The following is a 22,871-nucleotide window of genomic DNA, read 5'->3' as shown; positions in this document are numbered from 1 at the left end:
AGGTTGGGTTCTGTTGTCTGGCACTTAAGAAATGTGAAGATTCTTTATCTCTTTCTACTCTTTCCGAAATATTTCCCCCAAAATATTCCATTTGAAAAAGAACATAGGGGGAGATTATTAATATCATATAATCAATAACTTAATATTATTTCCAGAGATCGAGCATTGGTGACAGTTTAAATGTCATAGTTACTTGGCAGATTATATACCTCTCCGCTTATTAAGATTACCTACAAATTATTGGAGGAAGTTGCTCAATATGGCAATGGTGTGTATAATATATGAGTCTATGAGTTAATAGTCTTAGTCCTTATTATTTTCATCATCATACAGTTTGAGAGACTTTGTAGCTTAATCACGGAAAAATTGAATGCATGTAATGTACATGTCATCGCAATACAACTTTATGGAATTTTCTCATAAATCACAGAAATTTCATGCGCTGTTTATACTTCTGTATGGAATTCCACAGTGAAATAGACCCTCAGTACATTATGATTATCATAACAGGGTGATGGCTTCCGCCCATTGTGCACAAGCCCATTCAGCTTGTTAATCCTGCACACCCTGCTACTGACACATCTAACTCGTATAACCCAGTAAATCCTGCACACCCTGCTACTGACACATCTAACTCGTATAACTCAGTAAATCCTGGAAACCCTGCTACTGACACATCTTACTCGTATAACTCAGTAAATCCTGGAAACCCTACTACTCACATGTGTAACTCGCATAACCCAGTAAATCCTCGACACCCTGCTACTGACACATCTAACTCTTATAACCAAGTAAATCCTGGACACCCTGCTACTGACACATCTAACTCATATAACCCAGTAAATTCTGGACACCCTGCTACTGACACATCTTACTCGAATAACCCAGTAAATCCTGCACACCCTGCTACTGACACAAACTTACTCATATAACCAAGTAAATCCTGGACACCCTGCTACTGACACATTTAACTCGTATAACCCAGTAAATTCTGGACACCCTGCTACTGACACATCTTACTCGAATAACCCAGTAAATCCTGCACACCCTGCTACTGACACATCTAACTCGTATAACCCAGTAAATCCTGGACACCCTGCTACTGACACATCTAACTTGTATAACCCAGTAAATCCTGCACACCCTGCTACTGACACATCTTACTTGTATAACCCAGTAAATCCTACACACCCTGCTACTGACACATCTAACTCGTATAACCCAGTAAATCCTGGACACCCTGCTACTGACACATCTAACTCGTATAACCCAGTAAATCCTGGACACCCTGCTACTGACACATCTTACTCGTATAACCCAGTAAATCCTGCACACCCTGCTACTGACACATCTAACTCGTATAACCCAGTAAATCCTGGACACCCTGCTACTGACACATCTTACTCGTATAACCCAGTAAATCCTGGACACCCTGCTACTGACACATCTAACCCTTATAACCCAGTAAATCCTGGACACCCTGCTACTGACACATCTTACTCGTATAACCCAGTAAATCCTGGACACCCTGCTACTGACACATCTAACCCTTATAACCCAGTAAATCCTGGACACCCTGCTACTGGCACATCTATACTGGCGCACTCGTATAACCCACTACCTGAAGAGTCTTCTTTTGACGGAAGGAGCTCAATCGTTTAATATTGTTCTTATCTTTATCTATCAAACTGTTTTCTGACCTAAGATAGGTGTGGCAATTAGTATAAGGAAAATAAACAATAATACAGTCTACATATTTCAGTGTTGTTACATTTGTAAAAAGTTGATTTTCTAAATTAATATGATTTATGTGAATACCCTACCTCTTTAACATCATAGCCATAAATTCCTGTTAACACTACAATTTTTAATAAATTTTCAACATGTCCTCATCACCACCTTAGTTTAAATTTAGTTAATGGGTTCTATTTTAGTTTTTTTAAAGTAAAATGCATGGTGGTATTCTGGTTGTGTAATGCCGATGTTCCATGACTGTTCCAGATTATGGCAAAGAGATGATCAGTGAGTCTGAGATGCCGAAGACCCTGGTCAGTGTCCTGGCCTCCAAGGAGGGAGAAAGTCACCAGGACACCATCTTGGACCTCCTCATCTCTCTGGCTGATAGTGGTAAGTCTCTGGACATGTTGTAGATCTCCTCATCTCACTGGCTGATAGTGGTAAGTCTTCAGGACATGTTGTAGATCTCCTCATCTCACTGGCTGATAGTGGTAAGTCTCAGGACACATTGTAGATCTCCTCATCTCACTGGCTGATAGTGGTAAGTCTCAGGACATATTGTAGATCTCCTTGTCTCACTGGCTGATAGTGGTAAGTCTCGGGACATATTGTAGATCTCCTCATCTCACTGGCTGATAGTGGTAAGTCTCAGGACATGTTGTAGATCTCCTAATCTCACTGGCTGATAGTGGTAAGTCTTCAGGACATGTTGTAGATCTCCCCATCTCACTGGCTGATAGTGGTAAGTCTCCGGACATGTTGTAGATCTCCTCATCTCACTGGCTGATAGTGGTAAGTCTCAGGACATGTTGTAGATCTCCTCATCTCACTGGCTGATAGTGGTAAGTCTCAGGACATGTTGTAGATCTCCCCATCTCACTGGCTGATAGTGGTAAGTCTCAGGACATGTTGTAGATCTCCCCATCTCACTGGCTGATAGTGGTAAGTCTTCAGGACATATTGTAGATCTCCCCATCTCTCTGGCTGATAGTTGTAAGTCTCAGGACATATCTCAACTCACTAGCTCATGTGTGCAGGTCTGAAGACACACTTCTCATCTCACTGTTATATTGATGTCATTGTAGATTGTATACGTAAACTGATGCTTATGGACAATAATAGAATAATCTCCCTCCCCTGCAGATAAGATCAAGGACACCCTAGCAGACACCAGCCTCAGCAACCACCTGATCAAGATCATCCAATGTAACACTGGGCGATCTGATGACGACAGTCTGCAGTGTGTCAAGATGGCATCCGACCTCCTGGTGTCCCTTCTGGTTGGAGGTAATGCTCCACTAACAAAAGCTGGCATCTCCCTGTCAGCAGGCAAATCGTTGAGTGTCTTGGGCCAAAATAATATTATGCCGTATTGTACGAAAATCTTTGAGAAAACAAAACCTAAAATACATGTTTCCTATGCAAAGAAACTAATCAATGCAGTACCAATACATCTATTACTCTGAAAGATTTGGTCCCAAATGTGATATTTTATTGCTCTTCTTAAAGTTAAGAAAATAACATTTCAAACTCTTTTCTCGTTAGTTTCAAAGAGTATCATTATGTTTTCAATGTGGTATCATATTTGCTGACTTATGTATTCAATATTTCAATACATAACACTTAAAACAGTCTGTTCCAGTTTTAGGTCCTAAATTTGCTGCTGGATCACTCAAATGATATTATGCAAAAAACTTTGTTACTTATTAATATAAAAGACAATTTGTCAATAAGTGATACCAGGAAGAGCAGTAAAGTCTTTTTTGTTTGATGTTTAAGATTGAAAAATTACTAATAATTTTAATAAAAATTTCATTTACATTTTGCTCTGAGTTTTGGGTACACTGTAGATCTCAAGAGATAAGTACTAAATGTCCGATTGGGAATAGTTTGACTGTAGTCCTGGACAAAATGTATTTAGATACACTTATAAAACAATCTGATCATGTATACACTGAAATTGACTGAAGTTTTATCTTTATTCAAACATATAAAAGTCAGAGGGAATGGGTGCATAGTCAGAAAGAATTGCAAACGTTAGTGACTAGTAGTGTAACCATATAGTTCCAGATCATTTTTGTCATTAAACAATATATCACGTCACTGACCACGTGTCCGGATAGTCCTGTGGGTACCAGGGTCGTTCTCAGTACCCACCCGAGTACCTGAGTTACCCGTCCCAGCCCTAGTACACTGTTACTGACATAGTAATATATGCGGTTTCACCGCATTATCAGTGGTTCATATTGGGAAAGGGAGGTCACTCTAATTTCAAACGGGAGCTATCTCTGTTGTTTTCGTATTTGCGAGAAATGGTGTCACCCATGCTGTACGTTGTTGGTCCAGCTATTAAATGCCCAGCTTATCCCTAAGGTAAAACGTATTCTTAATTAAATGTTTGAATGCAATTAAATTTATGTTTCCATCCGTACATATTCTAAGATTGGTTTAGTGCTGATAACCATTTATTAAAATGTGGGCCCACATTTTTCTCGTCATCTATGGTGATCGAAACAAGTGGGCCCACATTTGTATATCGCCTAGCTTCGTTAGGTTGTTTCGTTAGCTCTGATAATCAATTCCTAAATGTGGGCAGACGTTCTTCCGTCATATTGATTGCAACAGGAGGGACCAAATTTATTAATCATGAAACCGATAGGATTAGGTAGGTAGATGTGACTGTTAACCTTCTAAGCAGTTTGGATTGTATACTCCTCAGGGAGCTGAGAGTGAAAATTAAGTGCGCACTGATCCATTGCCCTGGGTTATAATGTAGCATGCTATAGGCTGTTGGGAACAAAAATAGATATGACTAACCACTGAAACCCGAGTTAGTAGTTGCAATGAGAATATTTACTCTAATGCATGCCAGGACATTCTATGAAAGAACTCAAAGCTACCTTGGAAATCATCAAAGTTAATTTTCTGCAGAAATAATTAATGATGCCTATTTTGTGTTTGTTTTAGTCACATTGCAACTGAACAAAGATGGTCACTTGATCTATGTCATACATTGTGGCTGTATCAGCACTTTATTTGAGAGTTGGCTCAAGTTGATATTGTTTTAATGGTACTGGAGCTGTAAGCATGCATCCTGCTCTACATGTATTGGATGTTTCAAACAAGACCGCTCGGTTGATCATAAGAGCAATGGGAGGGCAGCGCTATCATATGGTTGGAATATAGCTGTGTCAATGTTTCAGACAAGAGCATGGAGCAGTTGTTTGGAGGAGGGGAGGGGCCGGTGTTCATGGAGTCGGTCAAGTGGTTGGAGGGGGACACAGACACGCTCAAGGTCTCCGGGGCGCTTGCTATAGGCAACTTTGCCAGGAGTGGTAAGATCACTATGGACACTTCAAGGATGAAATCTATCAAAATTTGTTTGGATTTTTTTTTATGTTCCTTAATCTAAACAGATATCTATCTTTACATCAGATAGTGGGAATTTAAGGCTAAACAAAATTATAGTCTTGGTTCTCAGGCAACACCCGCTTCATAATAAAGTCTGCAGCATGTTTGTTATTTTATTTTAATTGAAAATGGAAACAAAGACGAAACATGCAATGAACTTTATGTTCATGTGGGCAGTATCTGAGAACCAAGACTATTCTTTTGTTTAGCCTTAACAAATGGTCCTTGTTCTGCAAAGTTAAAGTTTTCAGAGCCTGGTATCTTCAATTGGATATCCATATTGTTGAGTTATTACCATATATGTGATCATGGCATTTACATTTGTATAAATCCTCTGAATGGAGATTGGTAGTTCCACTCAAATGCCCATGGCAATGGCATTGTTGCATTGAATCCTAACACCTTTGTATAAATGAGGTAACTATGGTCAAGGGGAGATAATTAGGAACTGTTTAGTAGGTTGTCTCCCTTACACTATTGCTGTTGTTTCCAGATGAGCACTGCCACCTACTGGTGGAGGATGGTGTGATGGACAAACTGTTGGAGCTGGTGCGTCAGGAGGCCGCCGACACCAAGGAACACAACATCACGCTGCAACATGCCGTCCTCAGTGCACTGCGCAACCTCGCCATTCCAGGTACACCAGCCTTTCCGATCCTGCTACAATAAATGTAATCGCTTCCCGTTAATGGAAGCTCAAACTCCTCTCTGGACTGCTAAAAATGTCGTGTTCAACAGTGATAATATGTTGACAATGCTAAGTTGTTGCAGATAGACTGTCAACAGCAACAGGACATTATGTTAACAAAATCACATGTAGTTTGTACTACCTGCTTCACCGGCATGTAGGGTAGCTAGTGGTTAAAGCGTTCGCTCGTCACACAAAACCCCCGGGTTCCCCGCTGTGATATTGCTGGAATATTGCTAAAAGCGGCGTAAAACCATACTCGTTCATACTCGCTCACCGGCATGTTTGAGCAAGTTGTCCCAAGACAACAACTATTTCTTTCTATTCCTATAAAATGTCACAAGTAATAATGTATATTACATACTCGCACGCACACTCACATGCCCGCAGTAATATTAAGCTCATATATGTGCATATCAATACCATTCATAGAACTATGTACATAATAATCAACTAACTCATACAAGACTTAGTGTACTGAAATACTACTGTTAAAGATATCACTGACAGTTACAGTTGCAAGCTATAAACTATTGACAGAGATAAAAGTATTTCAAACAGCAACAGTTATAAGCTTTGAATTATATAAATTACTGAAAACACCGTATAATGATATGGTAGTCAGTACCTACCCAACCCGAGTACCCGAATTACCTGTCCCAGCCCTGATGGTAGTGTAGCTTCTATAAGCTTTCTGAGTTCCGTGATGGGATTCAACCACGGATCATCTGGTCTGAGGTCGAACACCTTGTGCACTTGTCCAAAGAGGTGAACCCCATCAGCAAGTTGACAAGGTAAGGATGTCATCTGTAGGATGACTCCACATCCTCCTACCCACTCCCCCGTCAACAGAAGGCACATCCTGTAGGTTAGGGTACTGAGACTTATATTGCTCAAATTAAATTTAAACATGCTCAGCCCCACACTGAGCGCCAATTTAGTGGCCATAAAATGTCTATGGCATGTGATGGGATTCAAACCACTGACCTGATCCGAGTTCAGACGCTTTGTCTACATGACCAATGAGGTTAGCCCCATCAGCAAGCTGACAAGGTGAGGATGTCATCTGTGGGATGACTTCACACCCTGCTACAGAAGCTTAACACTCTTATTAAATTAAATTCTACTGTTGACTTATTCTTTTCCAATCACAATACATACTAATGTATCATGACAGTGTTTAATATACAAAAGATTTACAACATTGTATAACATGTGGATATTTCAAATTATACTTAATTAGAGATATACAATTATAATGATAAAAGCATAGTTAACAGGACTAACATATCAGATCCTAAGCTCCTTATGATAAATATCAATACGAAAGAAATCTCAATCAACTTACTCCAATCAGTGCAGTGCTGTGAATCATGCAGTTGAGATGCAGCAGTGACCAGAGAAGAGAATGTTGAAGTGTTTGAGTCTAAAGATCTGGGCCCACTTGCACAAAGCAATCTTAGCGCTAAGATGATCGTAACTCCCATACTTTAACATAGGCTTACAATAGTCTTAGGGCTAAGATCGCTTTGTGCAAGTGGGCCCAGGTCACATGCTACAGAAACAATAGATGGGCACTCACAGGCCAAGCTGTGGCTGGACCAGGGAACTAAAGACAAAGCAATACAAAAGAACCATGTTAACTTTACTTTAGTGGAGTGTGCTCAGGGAAGTTTAAGGAGCCTCTACCGTACTTAACTAAAATATTTACCCAAGTTTAAAATACATGAATTTAAAAACACAGTATTTACATTCTGCTACATACAGTGAGCTTATATTGTGGCACATCTGTAGTCCATCTGGATGTCTGTCAAAAACTTTTACATGTATCCTGTAAAACTAAAAGGAAAAGCTGAAACTTTGTCTGGTTGATCCAAGCAATGATGTTGCTAAACTTTGCTCCTGGAATTCTGATCTGATTTTGAACATGATCGTCATTATTTCTTCAGAATTGAGGTGAGCCTTGTGGTTCTGTTTGTCTGGACGTGTTATCCTCTGCTGATTGTATTCCAGCCCCCAACAAGCCTCGGATGCTGAAGGCTGGTGTGCTGGATGTAGTGTTGAAGCTGTCTCAGACGGAAGTGATGGCTGTCGCCTTCAAACTCCTCGGACTCATTCGGATGCTGATTGATTCACAGGGTCAGACATTGCACATTTCTTGTCTCCATTTGTTGAACCTCAGACCTTACCAAAGTGAAACAAAATGTCATTTTAGCGGACAGTTAAACCACAGTCGACAGGTTTGTTTGTTTGCTTGTTGTTTAACGCTGCACTCAGCAATATTCCTGCTAAATGACGGCGGTCTGTAAATAATTGAGTCTGGACCAGACAATCCAGTGATTGATACATGAGCATCAATTCACGTAATTGGGATACGATGACATGCATCAACCAAGTCAGCAAGCCAGACCGACCGATGCCGTCAGTCGCGTCTTACGACAAGCATAGTCACCTTTTGTGGCAAGTATGGGTTGCTCAGTCAACAAGAGGGTGCTGACATGCAGTAGCTGAGTGGTTAAGGCATTCACTCTTGATGTAGAAGGTCTAGGTTTGATTCAACCGTTGGTGTCACCCACTGTGACATAACTGGGATATTACAAAAAGTGGCTTATACCTGGAAGGAAAGGTTTTCATGAAACAGCATTCACTGATATTGTTCAAACAAAACCAAGCTAGGAAGCTTCTTCATGCAATTAGCAAGAGATTGCTTCTGGATACAATGGGTGTTTTCAGGAATTGGATCATGGCATTCTTATCGTGGCATGTTTGATGATGATTTGTCATGGACAGAACAGACCACAAGATTGTTTACAGTATGATGCATTTTGAAAATGTGGGAAATATGTAATCAATATATTTCTTCTTTTTAGAGGCGGCATCAAAGTCACTTGGCTGTGACCGAGATTTTCTGATGAAGCTAGTCGAGTGGTGTGGAGTTGAGGGTCATGCAGGGGTCACAGGTCTGATTCCTGGTTGTTTATCTTTTCTGAGTTAATGAGAACATTTTGAAGGTTAATTATTTTGTCTTCGCAAGTTTGATTCAAGTCATTTGAAAAGTAAACTCACTTTCTCCATTTTTCACATGATACTACTTATGGCTTCCACTAAAAGTAGAAAGTCCCTCATATGGTAGGGCGTTGAGGTAGCCTAGTGGTTAAAGCTTTGTTTGTTTGTTTCATGTTTAAAGCCGCACTCAGCAATATTCCAGCAGTATGACGGCAGTCTGTAAATAATCAAGTCTGGACCAGACAATCCAGTGATTGACATAATAAGCATCGATCTAGGCAATTGGGATACAATGACATGCATCAACCAAGTCAGTGAGCCTGATCACCCGATGCCGTTAGTCGCCTCTTACGACAAGCATAGTCGCCTTTTAGGGCAAGCATGGGTTGTTGAAGTCCTATTCTACCCAGGATCTTCACAGGTCAGTAGTTAAAGCATTTTGTACATGGGTACAATCTGTGAAGCCCATTTCTGGTGTCCCTGTCATGATTTTTCTGGAATATTGTTAAAAGTGGCGTAAAACCATACTCACTCACTCACTCATTCCTGGTATATGGTGTGTTTCCAGGGGAGGCAACTCGACTCTTGGCCTGGCTCATCAAACACAGCAAGTCAAGCGATGTGATGAAGAACATAATAAAGAACGATGGTATACAGTATCTCGTCAGCATGGCAACCTCCGAGCATGTCGTGATGCAGAACGAGGCTCTGTTCTCTCTCACACTCATCTGTTCAAGTGTATTAGGTATGATTGTCAGACATATTTATGACAGAAATACTTTATTCTTAACTTGCCATTTCCTGTCCAATCAGAGTCTGGCATAGACTTCTCTTCAGAAACCCGTTTAACCAATGAAGCTGAAACATCACATTCTTGTTCCCACTAATGATGACACCCCAATGTGTTTTTTCAATTTGATTTCCAATATGGCTGCAATGTCTAGTGCCATTCGTCACCACTCGCCCCTTTCCGTAACCTGCAAGAAGACTCATCCTCCTATAGATGAATGTTATGTGCGAAAATACTACAAACCAATCAGAATGCGGGTGTGATTTCAAGTTCGTCGTCAAAGAATCCCTCAGAAATAATTTTTGATTTTACATATGTCTTGCATCTAAAAATATACCCAAGACACAGTTAAATGTGTTCAATCATACTGTATAATTCCGCATGTCCCGATGTGCTTTAAATTGCATCTGAAATATATATAATATCTGGGGAAATATATGTGAACCATTACGCAACGAGTTGACAATTGTTTTAGGTATGCCCGTTTGCGCTCAGACGGAACCCGGTCGCAAAAATGGCCATGAGAGGGGCACGAGTCGCTATTTGGCTTGTCCCGGAATAACACGAGTTGGTCACGAATGGTCTTGTGCTTGTTTTCATCAATGATGACATCTAAATTTGTTTAAGGGGTTTTGCTATTTCATAAATTTTGACCTTGGTTTGACCTTTGCACTTAAACTATACTGAAAGCGATGTCTTAAGTTTTGACCTTTTTTTTACCTTTGCACTCTGACCATGCTCCTAAAGTCTCTCAAAATGCATATTTATCATTTTAGGTGTTATCGCCACTTGAGGAACACATACATTCAAATCACAAGTTCATGGATATTCAGCATCGGGTGCATGTCATTTGGGTGACATTTAAACTGTTAATGATTTTCAAGGAGTATGTTGTTCCAGTATATCTTATCAAGGTAGTGTTCAGCTCCTTTCCTAATCCTAATCCTTTCCCCCAATCTTCTCTTCAGGAGATGCAGCAGTGCCCCTGAAGGAAGCCGACCTGGCCACCACCATCACCACCCTGCTGAAGAACCCTGCCACCATCCCCGAGATCCTGTGTAACACACTCAGCCTCACCAGGTCCATCTGTACAGCAGGTTAGTGCTCACTCTCAGTCTCACCAGGTGGGTACACTCTCAGCCTCACCAGGTGGGTACACACTCTCAGTCTCACCAGGTGGGTACACACTCTCAGTCTCACCAGGTGGGTACACAATCTCAGTCTCACCAGGTGGGTACACACTCTCAGTCTCACCAGGTGGGTACACACTCTCAGTCTCACCAGATTGGTACACACTCTCAGTCTCACCAGGTGGGTACACACTCTCAGTCCCACCAGGTGGGTACACACTCTCAGTCTCACCAGGTGGGTACACACTCTCAGTCTCACCAGGTGGGTACACACTCTCAGTCTCACCAGGTGGGTACACACTCTCAGTTTCACCAGGTGGGTGCACACTCTCAGTCTCACCAGGTGGGTGCACACTCTCAGTCTCACCAGGTGGGTACACACTCTCAGTCTCACCAGGTGGGTGCACACTCTCAGTTTCACCAGGTGGGTACACACTCTCAGTCTCACCAGGTGGGTACTCACTCTCAGTTTCACCAGGTGGGTACACACTCTGTCTCACCAGGTGGGTACACACTCTCAGTCTCACCAGGTAGGTACACACTCTCAGTCTCACCAGGTGGGTGCACACTCTCAGTCTCACCAGGTGGGTACACACTCTCAGTCTCACCAGGTGGGTAAACACTCTCAGTCTCACCAGGTGGGTACACACTCTCTGTCTCACCAGGTGGGTGCACACTCTCTGTCTCACCAGGTGGGTACACACTCTCAGTCTCACCAGGTGGGTGCACACTCTCTGTCTCACCAGGTGGGTACACACTCTGTCTCACAAGGTGGGTGCACACTCTCAGTCTCACCAGGTGGGTGCACACTCTCTGTCTCACCAGGTGGGTACACACTCTCAGTCTCACCAGGTGGGTACACACTCTCAGTTTCACCAGGTGGGTACACACTCTGTCTCACCAGGTGGGTACACACTCTCAGTCTCACCAGGTGGGTACACACTCTCAGTCTCACCAGGTGGGTACACACTCTCAGTCTCACCAGGTGGGTACACACTCTCAGTCTCACCAGGTGGGTACACACTCTCAGTCTCACCAGGTGGGTACACACTCTCAGTCTCACCAGGTGGGTACACACTCTCAGTCTCACCAGGTGGGTACACACTCTCAGTCTCACCAGGTGGGTACACACTCTCAGTCTCACCAGGTGGGTACACGCTCTCAGTCTTACCAGGCTGGTACACACTCTGTCTCACCAGGTGGGTACACACTCTCAGTCTCACCAGGTGGGTACACGCTCTCAGTCTCACCAGATGGGTACACGCTCTCAGTCTCACCAGGCTGGTACACACTCTCAGTCTCACCAGGTGGGTACACACTCTCAGTCTCACCAGGTAGGTACACACAAATCCTCACACTTCACCTTTTTTAGCTCTCTGAAAGTCAAGTGAGCTCATATGTCATGGCCTGTGTGATCAGCATAGACATCTTCATCTCAAGAACCAGTGGACCAATGAAACTGAAATTTCCACATGCTTGTTCTCATCAATGATGTCACCCTAATTTGTTCAAGAGATTCAAATCTGATTGTCAATATGTTCATCATGGCAGCCATTTTGAAAAACGTCTTTATGGCCATTTCTCAGCCATTGTTGCTCAAAATATGATGAAATTTGGTACATTTGTAGTAGTATTGATGCAAATTCCTTGAAACCATCAAAAATATATTGTGATGTTTGAAGCAGAGCCCTGATACCAGACCATAAAGTGCTGACAAGAATTCTTCATGCACAGTAAACTTGTATTGTCTTAAACGGTATATTGCTATATTCAAGTTAAGACATTTCACTGTACATGTTTGGTAAGTAATGATATGTTTAGGCTGAAGTAACTTTTTGCATCAAAGAGAGAATGGTGTTCTGTTTATCAAAATGAGAAAGATATGAAATATCTTAAACATTGATTTACTAGTGCACTTACTTGACTGGTTGATAACTCACATGTTGCCCAGTCGTCCGAGGTGCCACAATACCTGTGCTCGTGGGTTTCATTAAAGCAGTAAACGCCTGAGACCTGCATCACTTTAGGCTTTCCTTCTACCATAAGCTGACATGCCGTGGCATAACTGAAATACTGTTCAAAGCGGTGTTAAACCCAACTCAGTCATTTATGATACAGATCACTATCAGTCCGAGATTTACAGAGTGCAGAAGCCTGCTTCACAGGAAGCACTCGTAAAATCTCCATTACGGTTCAGACCAACTTTTACAAGATTTACAAACTACTTTGAGCTGCTTGTGCTGCTACACTATTTCAAACCTCCTCAAGCTTTCATCACCCAGGAGTAGCCAGCAGCTTGAAGCACTAGCCGCTTGATAAGCAACTGTAGTCAGCTCTCTAACCAGCATACCCCTTGTGTTTCAGCATCACCAACTAGCCCTCAGGCCCTCCCCTGTAGTCTCCTGGCTTGTACAGGGATTCTCTCAGATGTACAGAGTAGGTTAACCTCCTAGGTGTTGTCACTGAGAGTCAGCCCTGCTTCACCCAGCCTCCCCTTGTCTGGTGCAGTAAAGTCAGTCAGTACTTCCCAGGTTTGTATACACTGCGTTCCTCCATCACCTCCAACACCTGTGAATACATACGGCCACTTTGCGGTTCAGTCGCTATTGTTTTACCAATGAGCAAGCAACGGCTCTGTTCCAAGAAGAGGGAAACCCATGCTTCAATATCAGGCGGGGGCATGAGTGGCCCAGTTATCTAAGGCGAGATTCGCTGTGCAATTCGAGTTGCATCCCTTGGACATGCTAGCCGTGATCATGGGCTTGAACCCTAGTTCGCCCCACAACCAATATCAGGCAAGGGTAGATTTCGCACAAACTTCATGTGTGGAGAAGAGTTTATTTGACTTATCTGAGTTAAACGTGTCATGATTTTATTACCCGACTAAAATTGACGTATGTCACAACTAATAGCGATCGTATGTATTCCCTTGTGATGGAGGACGTAGTGTATAAACATTCGTGAAGTTATGACAATGGGTGTTAGATGCTGTTTCGTCGTGTAGTTCTGCTTAACTTAGTGTAGTTTGACTGTCCTGGTTACATTGGCTGTTGTTAAATCTGCTTTACCTATAGAGCTTAATGGTATCCCTCACACATGCTTCAGGTGCCATTGTGAATTCAAGGATCCTTTATTTGTGCCCCTTGGGGATTCTGGGTTGGAATAGATCCCCAGGAACCTTTGCTGGTCGTAGATCCAAGAGGCACTCAAAGGATCGGGGGGGTCAAACTCGGTGATTTGGTTGATTCCATGTCATTCGTACCCCATCAGCGTGGATTATTGCTCACTATATCCATGGGTGTATTGTCCAATCCAGGACTGAGTATTTACTGATTGCTGTCATGGTGCTGGATTATTGCTGAGTGTGGCATAAAAAAAAACAAGCAAACCATATTTGTCTGTCATCATTTTGCCTTAGCTTGTAGAATCGTCTTGTCTAGAATAGATGTGACTTGTGCTGTCTTGTGTTGTATAACTGTTAGCCAGATGTTCAACTTATTTTAATTTTAGCCATGGTTAAACAGTGTTTGGCCTGCCTGCCTGATATCTGGAATTGCAAAGCTAGCTACACTCATTACAGTTGAACTTGATAATCTGATAAGCTCCATCTGTCCGGCATGTTATGCTTCCTGGGCCCACTTGCACAAAGCGATCCTAGTGCTAAGATGATCTTAACTCCCATACTTTAACATAGGCTTACATAAGGCTTAGATCGTTTTGTGCAAGTGGGCCCTGATCAGAACATTCCTTGACAAAGTGGTAGAGTGAAGACGTTTGGATTTAGAATTTTCAAAATCCTTCGATGTAATTCATTACCATGACAACCTAGCCTATGTCAGTCCTTTTCCCATTTATTCACCTCATGACTTATGTTGTGTGCACCGCTCCATTGTCAAAATTCTGGATTCGTCTCTGCAAGCTGCAGCCAGTTAATTGCTCTACCACCGGTGTTTTATATGTTATTCATTGTAAACGAATAGTACAGGTCCCCTGGCCTGTAGTAAGAGGTTGCTTTGTAAAATCAGTCAGGTGAGTTGGTTGATTGCATATTGTCGTAAATGGACTGTGTGAGATGTTGCTCATAATATCAATCACTGGTTTGTCTTGTCCAGATTGGGTTATTTACTGGCCACTGTTATATTGCTGGAATATTGCTGTCTGCAGTGTTAACACTCAAAACATTGTAGTTATGGATAGATCTGATTTTGAGTTGGATGTATTATGCTTCCTTTGCCAGGAAATATTTTCTTACAATTATATTGAAAATGAGATTAAATGTACTTAATAATGTCTGAAGCCATCATCAGGGAGACTTGTGTCACCCATCGATTCTGTTCACTTGATCTAAAGGTCTAAAATTTAACCACTACAGAATAGTTGGATAATTAGGCGTTTACAATGTCAACATAGTTCTTTGTACATTCTCTATTGTCCAACCAATGTCTGCCTTGTAACATTGTCCTCTTCTGAAGATTCTCCTCCCCAATAAGTCCCCACCAACCTATCCTGGTCATAAGAGGTGACCAAAGGGATCAGGCTGTCAGGCTCGGTGACTGTTGGTTGATTGAGTGACTTTGTTCCAAGATGGCAAGATGGTAATCCATACTTGCCGTAAAAGGCGACTTGCTTGTCGTAAAAGGCGACTTTGCTTGTCGTAAAAGGCGACTTTGCTTTCCGTAAAAGGCGACTTTGCTTGTCGTAAAAGGCGACTTTGCTTGTCGTAAAAGGCGACTTTGCTTGCCGTAAAAGGCGACTTTGCTTGCCGTAAAAGGCGACTTTGCTTGTCGTGAAAGGCGACTTTGCTTGCCGTAAAAGGCGACTTTTCTTGTCGTAAAAGGCGACTCACGAGATCTGGTGGTCAGGCTCGCTGACATGGCTGATGTATATCATCGTATTCCAATTGCTTAGATCGATGCTCACAATATCAATCAGTGGATTGTCTGGTCAGATTCCATTATTTACAGGCCGCTATCATACAGCTGCAATATTGCTGTGAGCGGCGTTATATAACAACAAAACCAAGGCGGTAAACAGCTATGACCTTGGTCACATTAAACTGTGCCATGTTCCAATATAACTAAGATACTCTTCCAAACATCCAGCTTTAAACCCTACTTACTTTTCTCCAAAGCTATCAATCTTAAATAAGACTTCAGCTATTCCATCAAATTGGAGGTTTTATGTTTGTTGAGATGGTAATAAAATTGTATCTGTTTCAAATGTCAATTGCATCAATGTTCCACAAGGAAATATGTAGGTGGCTTTTGATATTTTAAATTTTTAACAAATGTAATGAAATAAATCAGCATTTTAGTATTTGGATGTAATATAATGCATGACTGCAGAACAGTTTTTCTGATGTTAAATCAGTACACTGAAGTTTGTGTGTTCAGCATTCTGGGTGAAGGATTAGTATTCAACCATGATTCGTACATTCCCAGTTTGTGTAACAGTAACTGTATGTGTTGTCCCATGATTTGTTGAATGAGTGTTGCTCTTTGTAGCGCTATTTTGAAGTTACGTGGTGTTCACGCATTAGTTAAACAGTAGTGCATGAAAGCTTTTACATTCTATTTCTGCTTGTAGATATTTATAATCCAGGACACCACATCTTCCCGAGGCAAGGGAGTTAACTGACTAGAAAAGTCCAGTTTCCACCCTTGCCAAAACTATGCTGGAATTTCTCTCCTATCAGATGCCACCTCTCATATCACTTGCATTTGCTTCAAACAAAATCGTGGCACCCATTCAAGATGATCTGATCAATAAAGAAACACTATATTGTCATAAAATGGGTCTTGCCCTGTAAAGTCATCACATCACTTGAACACCTTGATTTAAAGCATGGATGCTTACATGCTTTGCAAATCCTGCGGTTGGCATCCATGCTGTTTACGAACCAGGTGTCTAGTTGGTTACGTGATTTGATTGGACTATGCATAGACACGTCAATCCAGTCACGCTATAACTCCACGATTCCAGCCTAGTTAGGCAAGGGTGGAAACTTGACTTTTACAGTCAGTTAACTCCCTTGATGAGCACACCATTCCATAAAGCGATCATGGTGCTAATACGATTGTAACTCCCATGACTTTTGACAAGCAATGATTCCCAGGTTAACAGTCACTTTTCAAACAAGAATATATCATCGTAGAAAGTAATGTGGTAATTTGAATAATTTCATTTTACGTATAGGATTAAATTGTATGACTCAATTAGTCTCAAAAGTTTGTGGGAATGACAACAGTTGTCAAATTGACTTATTGTAGTCGATGATTTCAACCTTTGTATTACTTTTTCAGACAATTTACGCGAAGAACTAGTCGCCTCTGGGATTGCTGACATTACTCGTGAACTTTCGCTACATGGAGATGAGAAAGTGAAAGAGGTGGCGAAGTCAGTTCTAGCATTCATCGATGACTCACCTGTCAACAGATGAATCACAGACAGCAACGACCAATCAAAACCACTGTTTAACGACACATGCACTGTAAAACTTGGACAAGGACATAAGGGTCAAGGTCATATTTGAAAGTGAATGAAATAGCACATTTGGATTGCAGTGGCGAGAGTTTCAAAGTACTGTCGCAATACTCACATTGTCATGTTAAGTCCGACCATGTATTGAACCTTGATAGCTCAATTTGTATTACATGGTGAAAAGTACAGTTGAAATCAAACAACTTCTTATCGTACCAAATGAATTCATCTGTGAAAATGCGTTTTTGTAAAGGGTCTACCCTGTCATCCAATTTAGGTGGATATTTGAATGTGATTGACATGACAATGACAAGCTGATGTGTGTGGGTGTTGAGTGACATGTTATGTACATGTGACAGACACCATGCTAGCACCATCATGAAGACAGCGTTGTTGGGTCCAAGTTTTTATCATTCCTGATCACTAGGATTGAGCATGGGCGTGTATAATCAGAGATCAAAATAAGGTCTCTTATCTTTTATGATTGTTTTCTATTTTACCATTGTTTAATATTGTACTGTCCAGTTTTTTATTTGTCAAACATGGAAACAAAGGTCTACATTCCCATTTGTTCGTTGTGTTTTTCTATTGTTACTGAGGACATTAATTTCATGTGTCATTTTGATGTTATTGTCAGAGATCAATATCTTGTAGTGTATTGTCTTGTGTGGTGAGGCATTATCTGTAAGTTGTAAATCTTTCTGTTGAGACTGCTAATGGATGATTGCTGATGGCCCTTGCTCACAGATATTAGACAGCCTTTCTTTGATTCTATGATTCTTTGACAATGACGAGGTTCATGTTTGTGAAATATACAGTTATGGTGATGCTGTTATGTCTGTTTTAATCAATCAGAAGAAAGCACTGACACTGAGAATATATTTCAAATATGCAGATGAAGAATGCAAATAATTATTAGTATGATATCAGATAGATACTATTACTATATATTCTGTGTCAGGAAGAAGATTTCCAGATTTACAGGATTCCGATGTATACTACTCAATAGAAGTTATAGAACACACACTGTTTTCATATGTTATGGACACATTAACTATAGTCATATGAAAACATGTGTTCTTTGATGTCTTTTGAGTAGTATACATCCACTTTGTTTGTTGGATTAGCTATTGGTAGGTATAAATCACAAATATACCTCAGCTGAGTATTTATTTCCAGGTCTTTCTTAGGAATGTTTTGGTCCATGACTGACATTTACTGAAGATATTACTGTTTAATTTGAAATGCAGTGATAAGGCCATTTGTGGAAATGATTGGTTTCCTGTTTTTGGTTGGTTGGTTAGTTGTTTAACGCCGCACTCTGCCATATTTCAGCTATATGACGGCGGTCTGTAAGTAAGCGAGTCTGGACCAGACAATCCAGTGATTGACATCCTGAGCATCAATCCAAGGAATCTCAAGATTCAGGTCAAACTTTGTCAAGGTCACCATGCAGATGTTTTTTATAACACGATTGTATCATTTTCAGTTTCTGAGTCATGGTTACCTCTCTACAGGCAAACTATATATTTGCAACTATGTTCACTAATCCAACATGTCCTATGTTGGTGCTTTAAGTATCAAAGGTCAAGATCATCACATAAGTATTTAAGTTATATAAAAATATTGTTGAAAGTGGCCAACACCCAACTCGCTCACTATATACAATGAAACTCTGACAGTGTTCCCAGTGAATTAACATGGAATAGCAAATTTCCAGATTAACAAATCATTCATACGTAGTAACGTGCATTGTTTATATATAGATGTTCCAGTAATTGCCCGTGCTCGTGGGTTTCACCGAAGTGGTAAACATCTGAGACCTGCATCACTTCAGGCTTTCCTCCCACATAAAGCTGACACGCCTTGATATAACTGGAATACTGTTAAAAGCGGCGTTAAACCCAACTCACTCACTCCAGTAATTGCCTGGAAGGCAGACTTTCCTGTTTAACACGGTCTGGACCAACATTGCTGATATTTGTGTCATCATAAACTCAAGGACCCACCATTTGATGTCCTTGGAGGGCCTGGGATATTTATTAGAGGCAGGATATTTTGTTCAGTCTGCTTCATAAAAGGAGAAACTGAACCATTACATTTAGTTTACACAACATATTACTTTTTTCAGAACATGTCCAGCAAAAGGTGAGTTCTGTGGGAGTCCGTAAAACCTGAGAACAAATTATTCTTTGACTGTTTCATCTCGAACAAATCAAAATCCCAGCCAATACCCCCACTTTCCCAAAATATGACATTGTCGATCACCAAATCTATATTGCTCACACAACTGATCGCTATCACTACTGGAGACCATTGATGTGTCAGGTCCAAGGCTTGTCCATAGTCAAGTACCATGTGTTTTACTCGCCATGGTTGTCGTCCCCGAATACTCCTACCCTACTGACTCTCCGGTGTTCGAAACTAGCATTGCGCACATCACCCTCGACAACAAGTACCTTGTCTCGTGTCGAACAGACTTGGACTAAAGAACGGTTTCTTGCATTTCGCTTATCCACTATCTAACGTTCTTTATTGATTGGTGTTTTTTTCTTCTTTCACTAGTTGTTATTCTTATTTTTGTTTCATGTATTTTGATGATTGAGATTTTTAGTGAGGGAGCACCACTAACACACTCAATACCTGGAGTGTTACAATCTAAGTTCATCTAAAACCAATTGCGTTTGTCTTGAAGGAAAATATCTACAATGCCTTCTGGAATGTAAAAAAACCGACAAAACCCTTTCCATACTCATAAGACATTTCTGCTAAAAGCGGAGTCAATTGTACGACTATATTATGAGCATGTGTGTATGAATCTCTCAAATAGTGATGATACCAGGTGTTTGCGAAAAGGTGAGCATATCCTGCCCCATCAATGACACCCATCACAAACACATGCAAAGACACATCATTTGTTCACCTGAAAGAACACAGGAAAATATGGGATGTCAGAATATGAATTGCATCGGACATCTTCTTTGTCATCTATACGTCAAATATACGGAAATGTCTACAAAAGATTGTTGAAAGCTTTACTTAAATGTTGTAACTCTTGATTAAGCAACTTGAGAGCAAGAGTTGTATGACGCTTTTTGACAACTGAGTGAAAAAGAGCCTGCTCGATTGAACCTCAAAACTTGTGAAATGTAAACATCCAAGGCTGGAGCTGCTGGAGTATGGTTTTTGGAAAATTAACAATTGAAGTTGAAGTCATCTCTCTTGTAATACAGTCATGTGGAAAGAGTTTTGTCACTGAATCTTTATGCATAGAGCTAAATATGAATCAGATGAGGCAATCTCCTTTATTTCTATCTATGGAGGGTAAATCAGTAGAACAATATCAGATCATCGATACCCCTGAATCTAAAGTTGTACTTCTTGGCCAAATGACCTTGTTTTGACTTTGCCATCCAAGCAGAAAATACATATAAAAAACATATTTGCAAGAAGGGGAGCACAGTTGGTTCCCATGGGGATGCCTGCTTATGGCCTAAATGTCTTACACCCAAATTTTACAGGGATGTTGTCAATAAGGAAGTTTCACTTTTCATTTTCTCAGTAAGCTTAAGATAGTATTTCCTTTCATTTTTGACAAATTGTCCTGAACCTCTGACGATATGTCACTGTACCATAGTCACCACATCTTGTAACGAAAGTCCAATGGGTTAAGGAATGTATTTCTCCTTAAGTTTGTCATGCGGGATAGTGGTGTACAAAGTTGAAAAATCAAATGTTTTGACAGACTTGACCTTGGTTCTTTTATGAGATTGCAAAAAGTCAATGTATGCAATGTAAGCGTAGCATGAATGTTTGCCTTTGTTTTCTGGATGGATGTTTACCTGTATATTCAAATCATGTTTGTTTTTTGTCTTTTGTACAAGCAGCTGAAAATAAAAACTGTGACCATATCACTTGGGTTATTTTTCTAAAAGAGATTGGTCATTTTTGAATGAGATGTGCTGGACAGAATGCCCCAGAGCAGACCATGAAAGATATATTTTGGTTAAGTCACATAACTATTGACATACATTTGTCCCCCTAGTTTTCATGGATCCTCTCAGCCAAACCTTCATTGTCCCAATTTGTCCCCCATCTTCACATCATCTAGGCAATATGCTGGAAAGAATGAATGAAGACCGTTATTGGTATCATCTGCCACAATATTATGACTCCATCTTAGCTTCTTGAAGGCAGTGTCCTGGTGGGTGGATTCATCTAAGCCACATCAAGGAAGGGTTTCTGGTGGGTTGCCTCAGCTAAGCCAAATCAAGGCAGGGTTCCTGGTGGGTTGCTCCATCTAAGCCACATGAAGGAAGGGTTTCTGGTGGGTTTCCTCAGCTAAGCCACACCAAGGCAGGGTTCCTGGTGGGTTGCCTCAGCTAAGCCAAATCAAGGCAGGGTTCTAGGTGGGTTGCCTCTTCTAAACCACAAGGCAGGGTTCCTGGTGGGTTGCCTCAGCTAGGCCACATCAAGCAGGGTTCCTAGAGGTTGCCTCAGCTAAGCCACATGTAGGCAGGGTTCCTGGTGGGTTGCCTCAGCTAAGCCACATGAAGGCAGGGTTCCAGGTGGGTTGCCTCAGCTAAGCCACATCAAGGCAGGGTTCCAGATGGGTTGCCCCAGCTAAGCCAAATCAAGGCAGGGTTCCAGGTGGGTTGCCTCAGCTAAGCCACATCAAGGCAGGGTTCCAGGTGGGTTGCCCCAGCTAAGCCACATCAAGCAGGGTTCCTGGAGGGTTTCCTCAGCTAAGCCTCATCAAGGCAGGGTTCCTGGAGGGTTGCCTCAGCTAAGCCACATCAAGGCAGGGTTTCCAGGTGGGTTGCCTCAGCTAAGCCACATCAAGCAGGGTTCCTGGAGGGTTGCCTCAGCTAAGCCAAATCAAGGCAGGGTTTCCAGGTGGGTTGCCTCAGCTAAGCCAAATCAAGGCAGGGTTCCAGGTGGGTTGCCTCAGCTAAGCCAAATCAAGGCAGGGTACCTGGTGGGTTGCCTCAGCTAAGCCAAATCAAGGCAGGGTTCCTGGTCGGTTGCCTCTTTTAAACCACATCAAGGTAGGGTTCCTGGTGGGTTGCTTCACCGAAGCCACATCAAGGCAGGGTTTCTAGGTGGGTTGCTTCATCTAAGCCACATCAAGGCAGGGTTCCAGGTGGGTTGCTTCATCGAAGCCACATCAAGGTTACCGGTACGCTTTGGACTGGGTCCAGGTTCTGCCTCATAAAAGTCAGTTGTCAAAGATAGAGTCAATAATCTTGTGTATTTAGTGTGCATTTTACGGTAAAGATTTCTATCGATTTTCTTTGGTCATGTTTCCAGTCAGATTACGCAAGTTTAGTTTATTATGATATGAATGCGTTTCTAAAAACGAAAACAACATCCCCATTTCTTGAATAATCAGATCAGGAGTTCACATACGTTGCACACACACACACACACACACACACACACACACACACACACACGTGCATGTGTTAGCAAGGATTATATCCTAACTAAATATCATCCCGGGGGAAGTTTTACTCAAGAGTTTAGTATTCTACCTTAGTGTTGGAAATCTGGAATAGGTCATTAAGGGTAATTCATCCCAGTGAAACATACCTAAGTGGAAATAGGAAAATGTATCCAGGGATAAGAA

At 41.5% G+C, this 22,871-nt stretch overlaps 1 protein-coding gene across 2 annotated transcripts in view; it reads left to right on the top strand.

Moving 5' to 3' along the window:
- Positions 1-21,143, top strand: part of LOC139468288 (rap1 GTPase-GDP dissociation stimulator 1-like) — a 100,401-nt gene extending 79,258 nt beyond the window's left edge. The window contains exons 7-16 of one of the 2 annotated variants that reach the window (XM_071250166.1): positions 2,002-2,127; positions 2,881-3,024; positions 4,941-5,072; positions 5,642-5,785; positions 7,850-7,975; positions 8,707-8,796; positions 9,411-9,587; positions 10,601-10,729; positions 13,127-13,198; positions 17,065-21,143. In XM_071250166.1, coding sequence (XP_071106267.1) covers positions 2,002-2,127; positions 2,881-3,024; positions 4,941-5,072; positions 5,642-5,785; positions 7,850-7,975; positions 8,707-8,796; positions 9,411-9,587; positions 10,601-10,729; positions 13,127-13,198; positions 17,065-17,201 — 1,277 coding nt within the window. In that variant the 3' untranslated portion in view covers positions 17,202-21,143. The remainder of the gene's footprint in view (positions 1-2,001; positions 2,128-2,880; positions 3,025-4,940; positions 5,073-5,641; positions 5,786-7,849; positions 7,976-8,706; positions 8,797-9,410; positions 9,588-10,600; positions 10,730-13,126; positions 13,199-17,064) is intronic. The other variant, XM_071250167.1, reaches the window with a different exon arrangement.
- Positions 21,144-22,871: the final 1,728 nt, after the last annotated feature.

The sequence above is a fragment of the Haliotis cracherodii genome, unplaced genomic scaffold (genome assembly GCF_022045235.1).
Source record: "Haliotis cracherodii isolate W230 unplaced genomic scaffold, xgHalCrac1.p SCAF_2, whole genome shotgun sequence".
Classification (NCBI taxonomy): domain Eukaryota; kingdom Metazoa; phylum Mollusca; class Gastropoda; order Lepetellida; family Haliotidae; genus Haliotis; species Haliotis cracherodii.
Note: the sequence above shows the minus strand (reverse complement) of the source record. Positions and strands in the feature narration are given on the sequence as shown.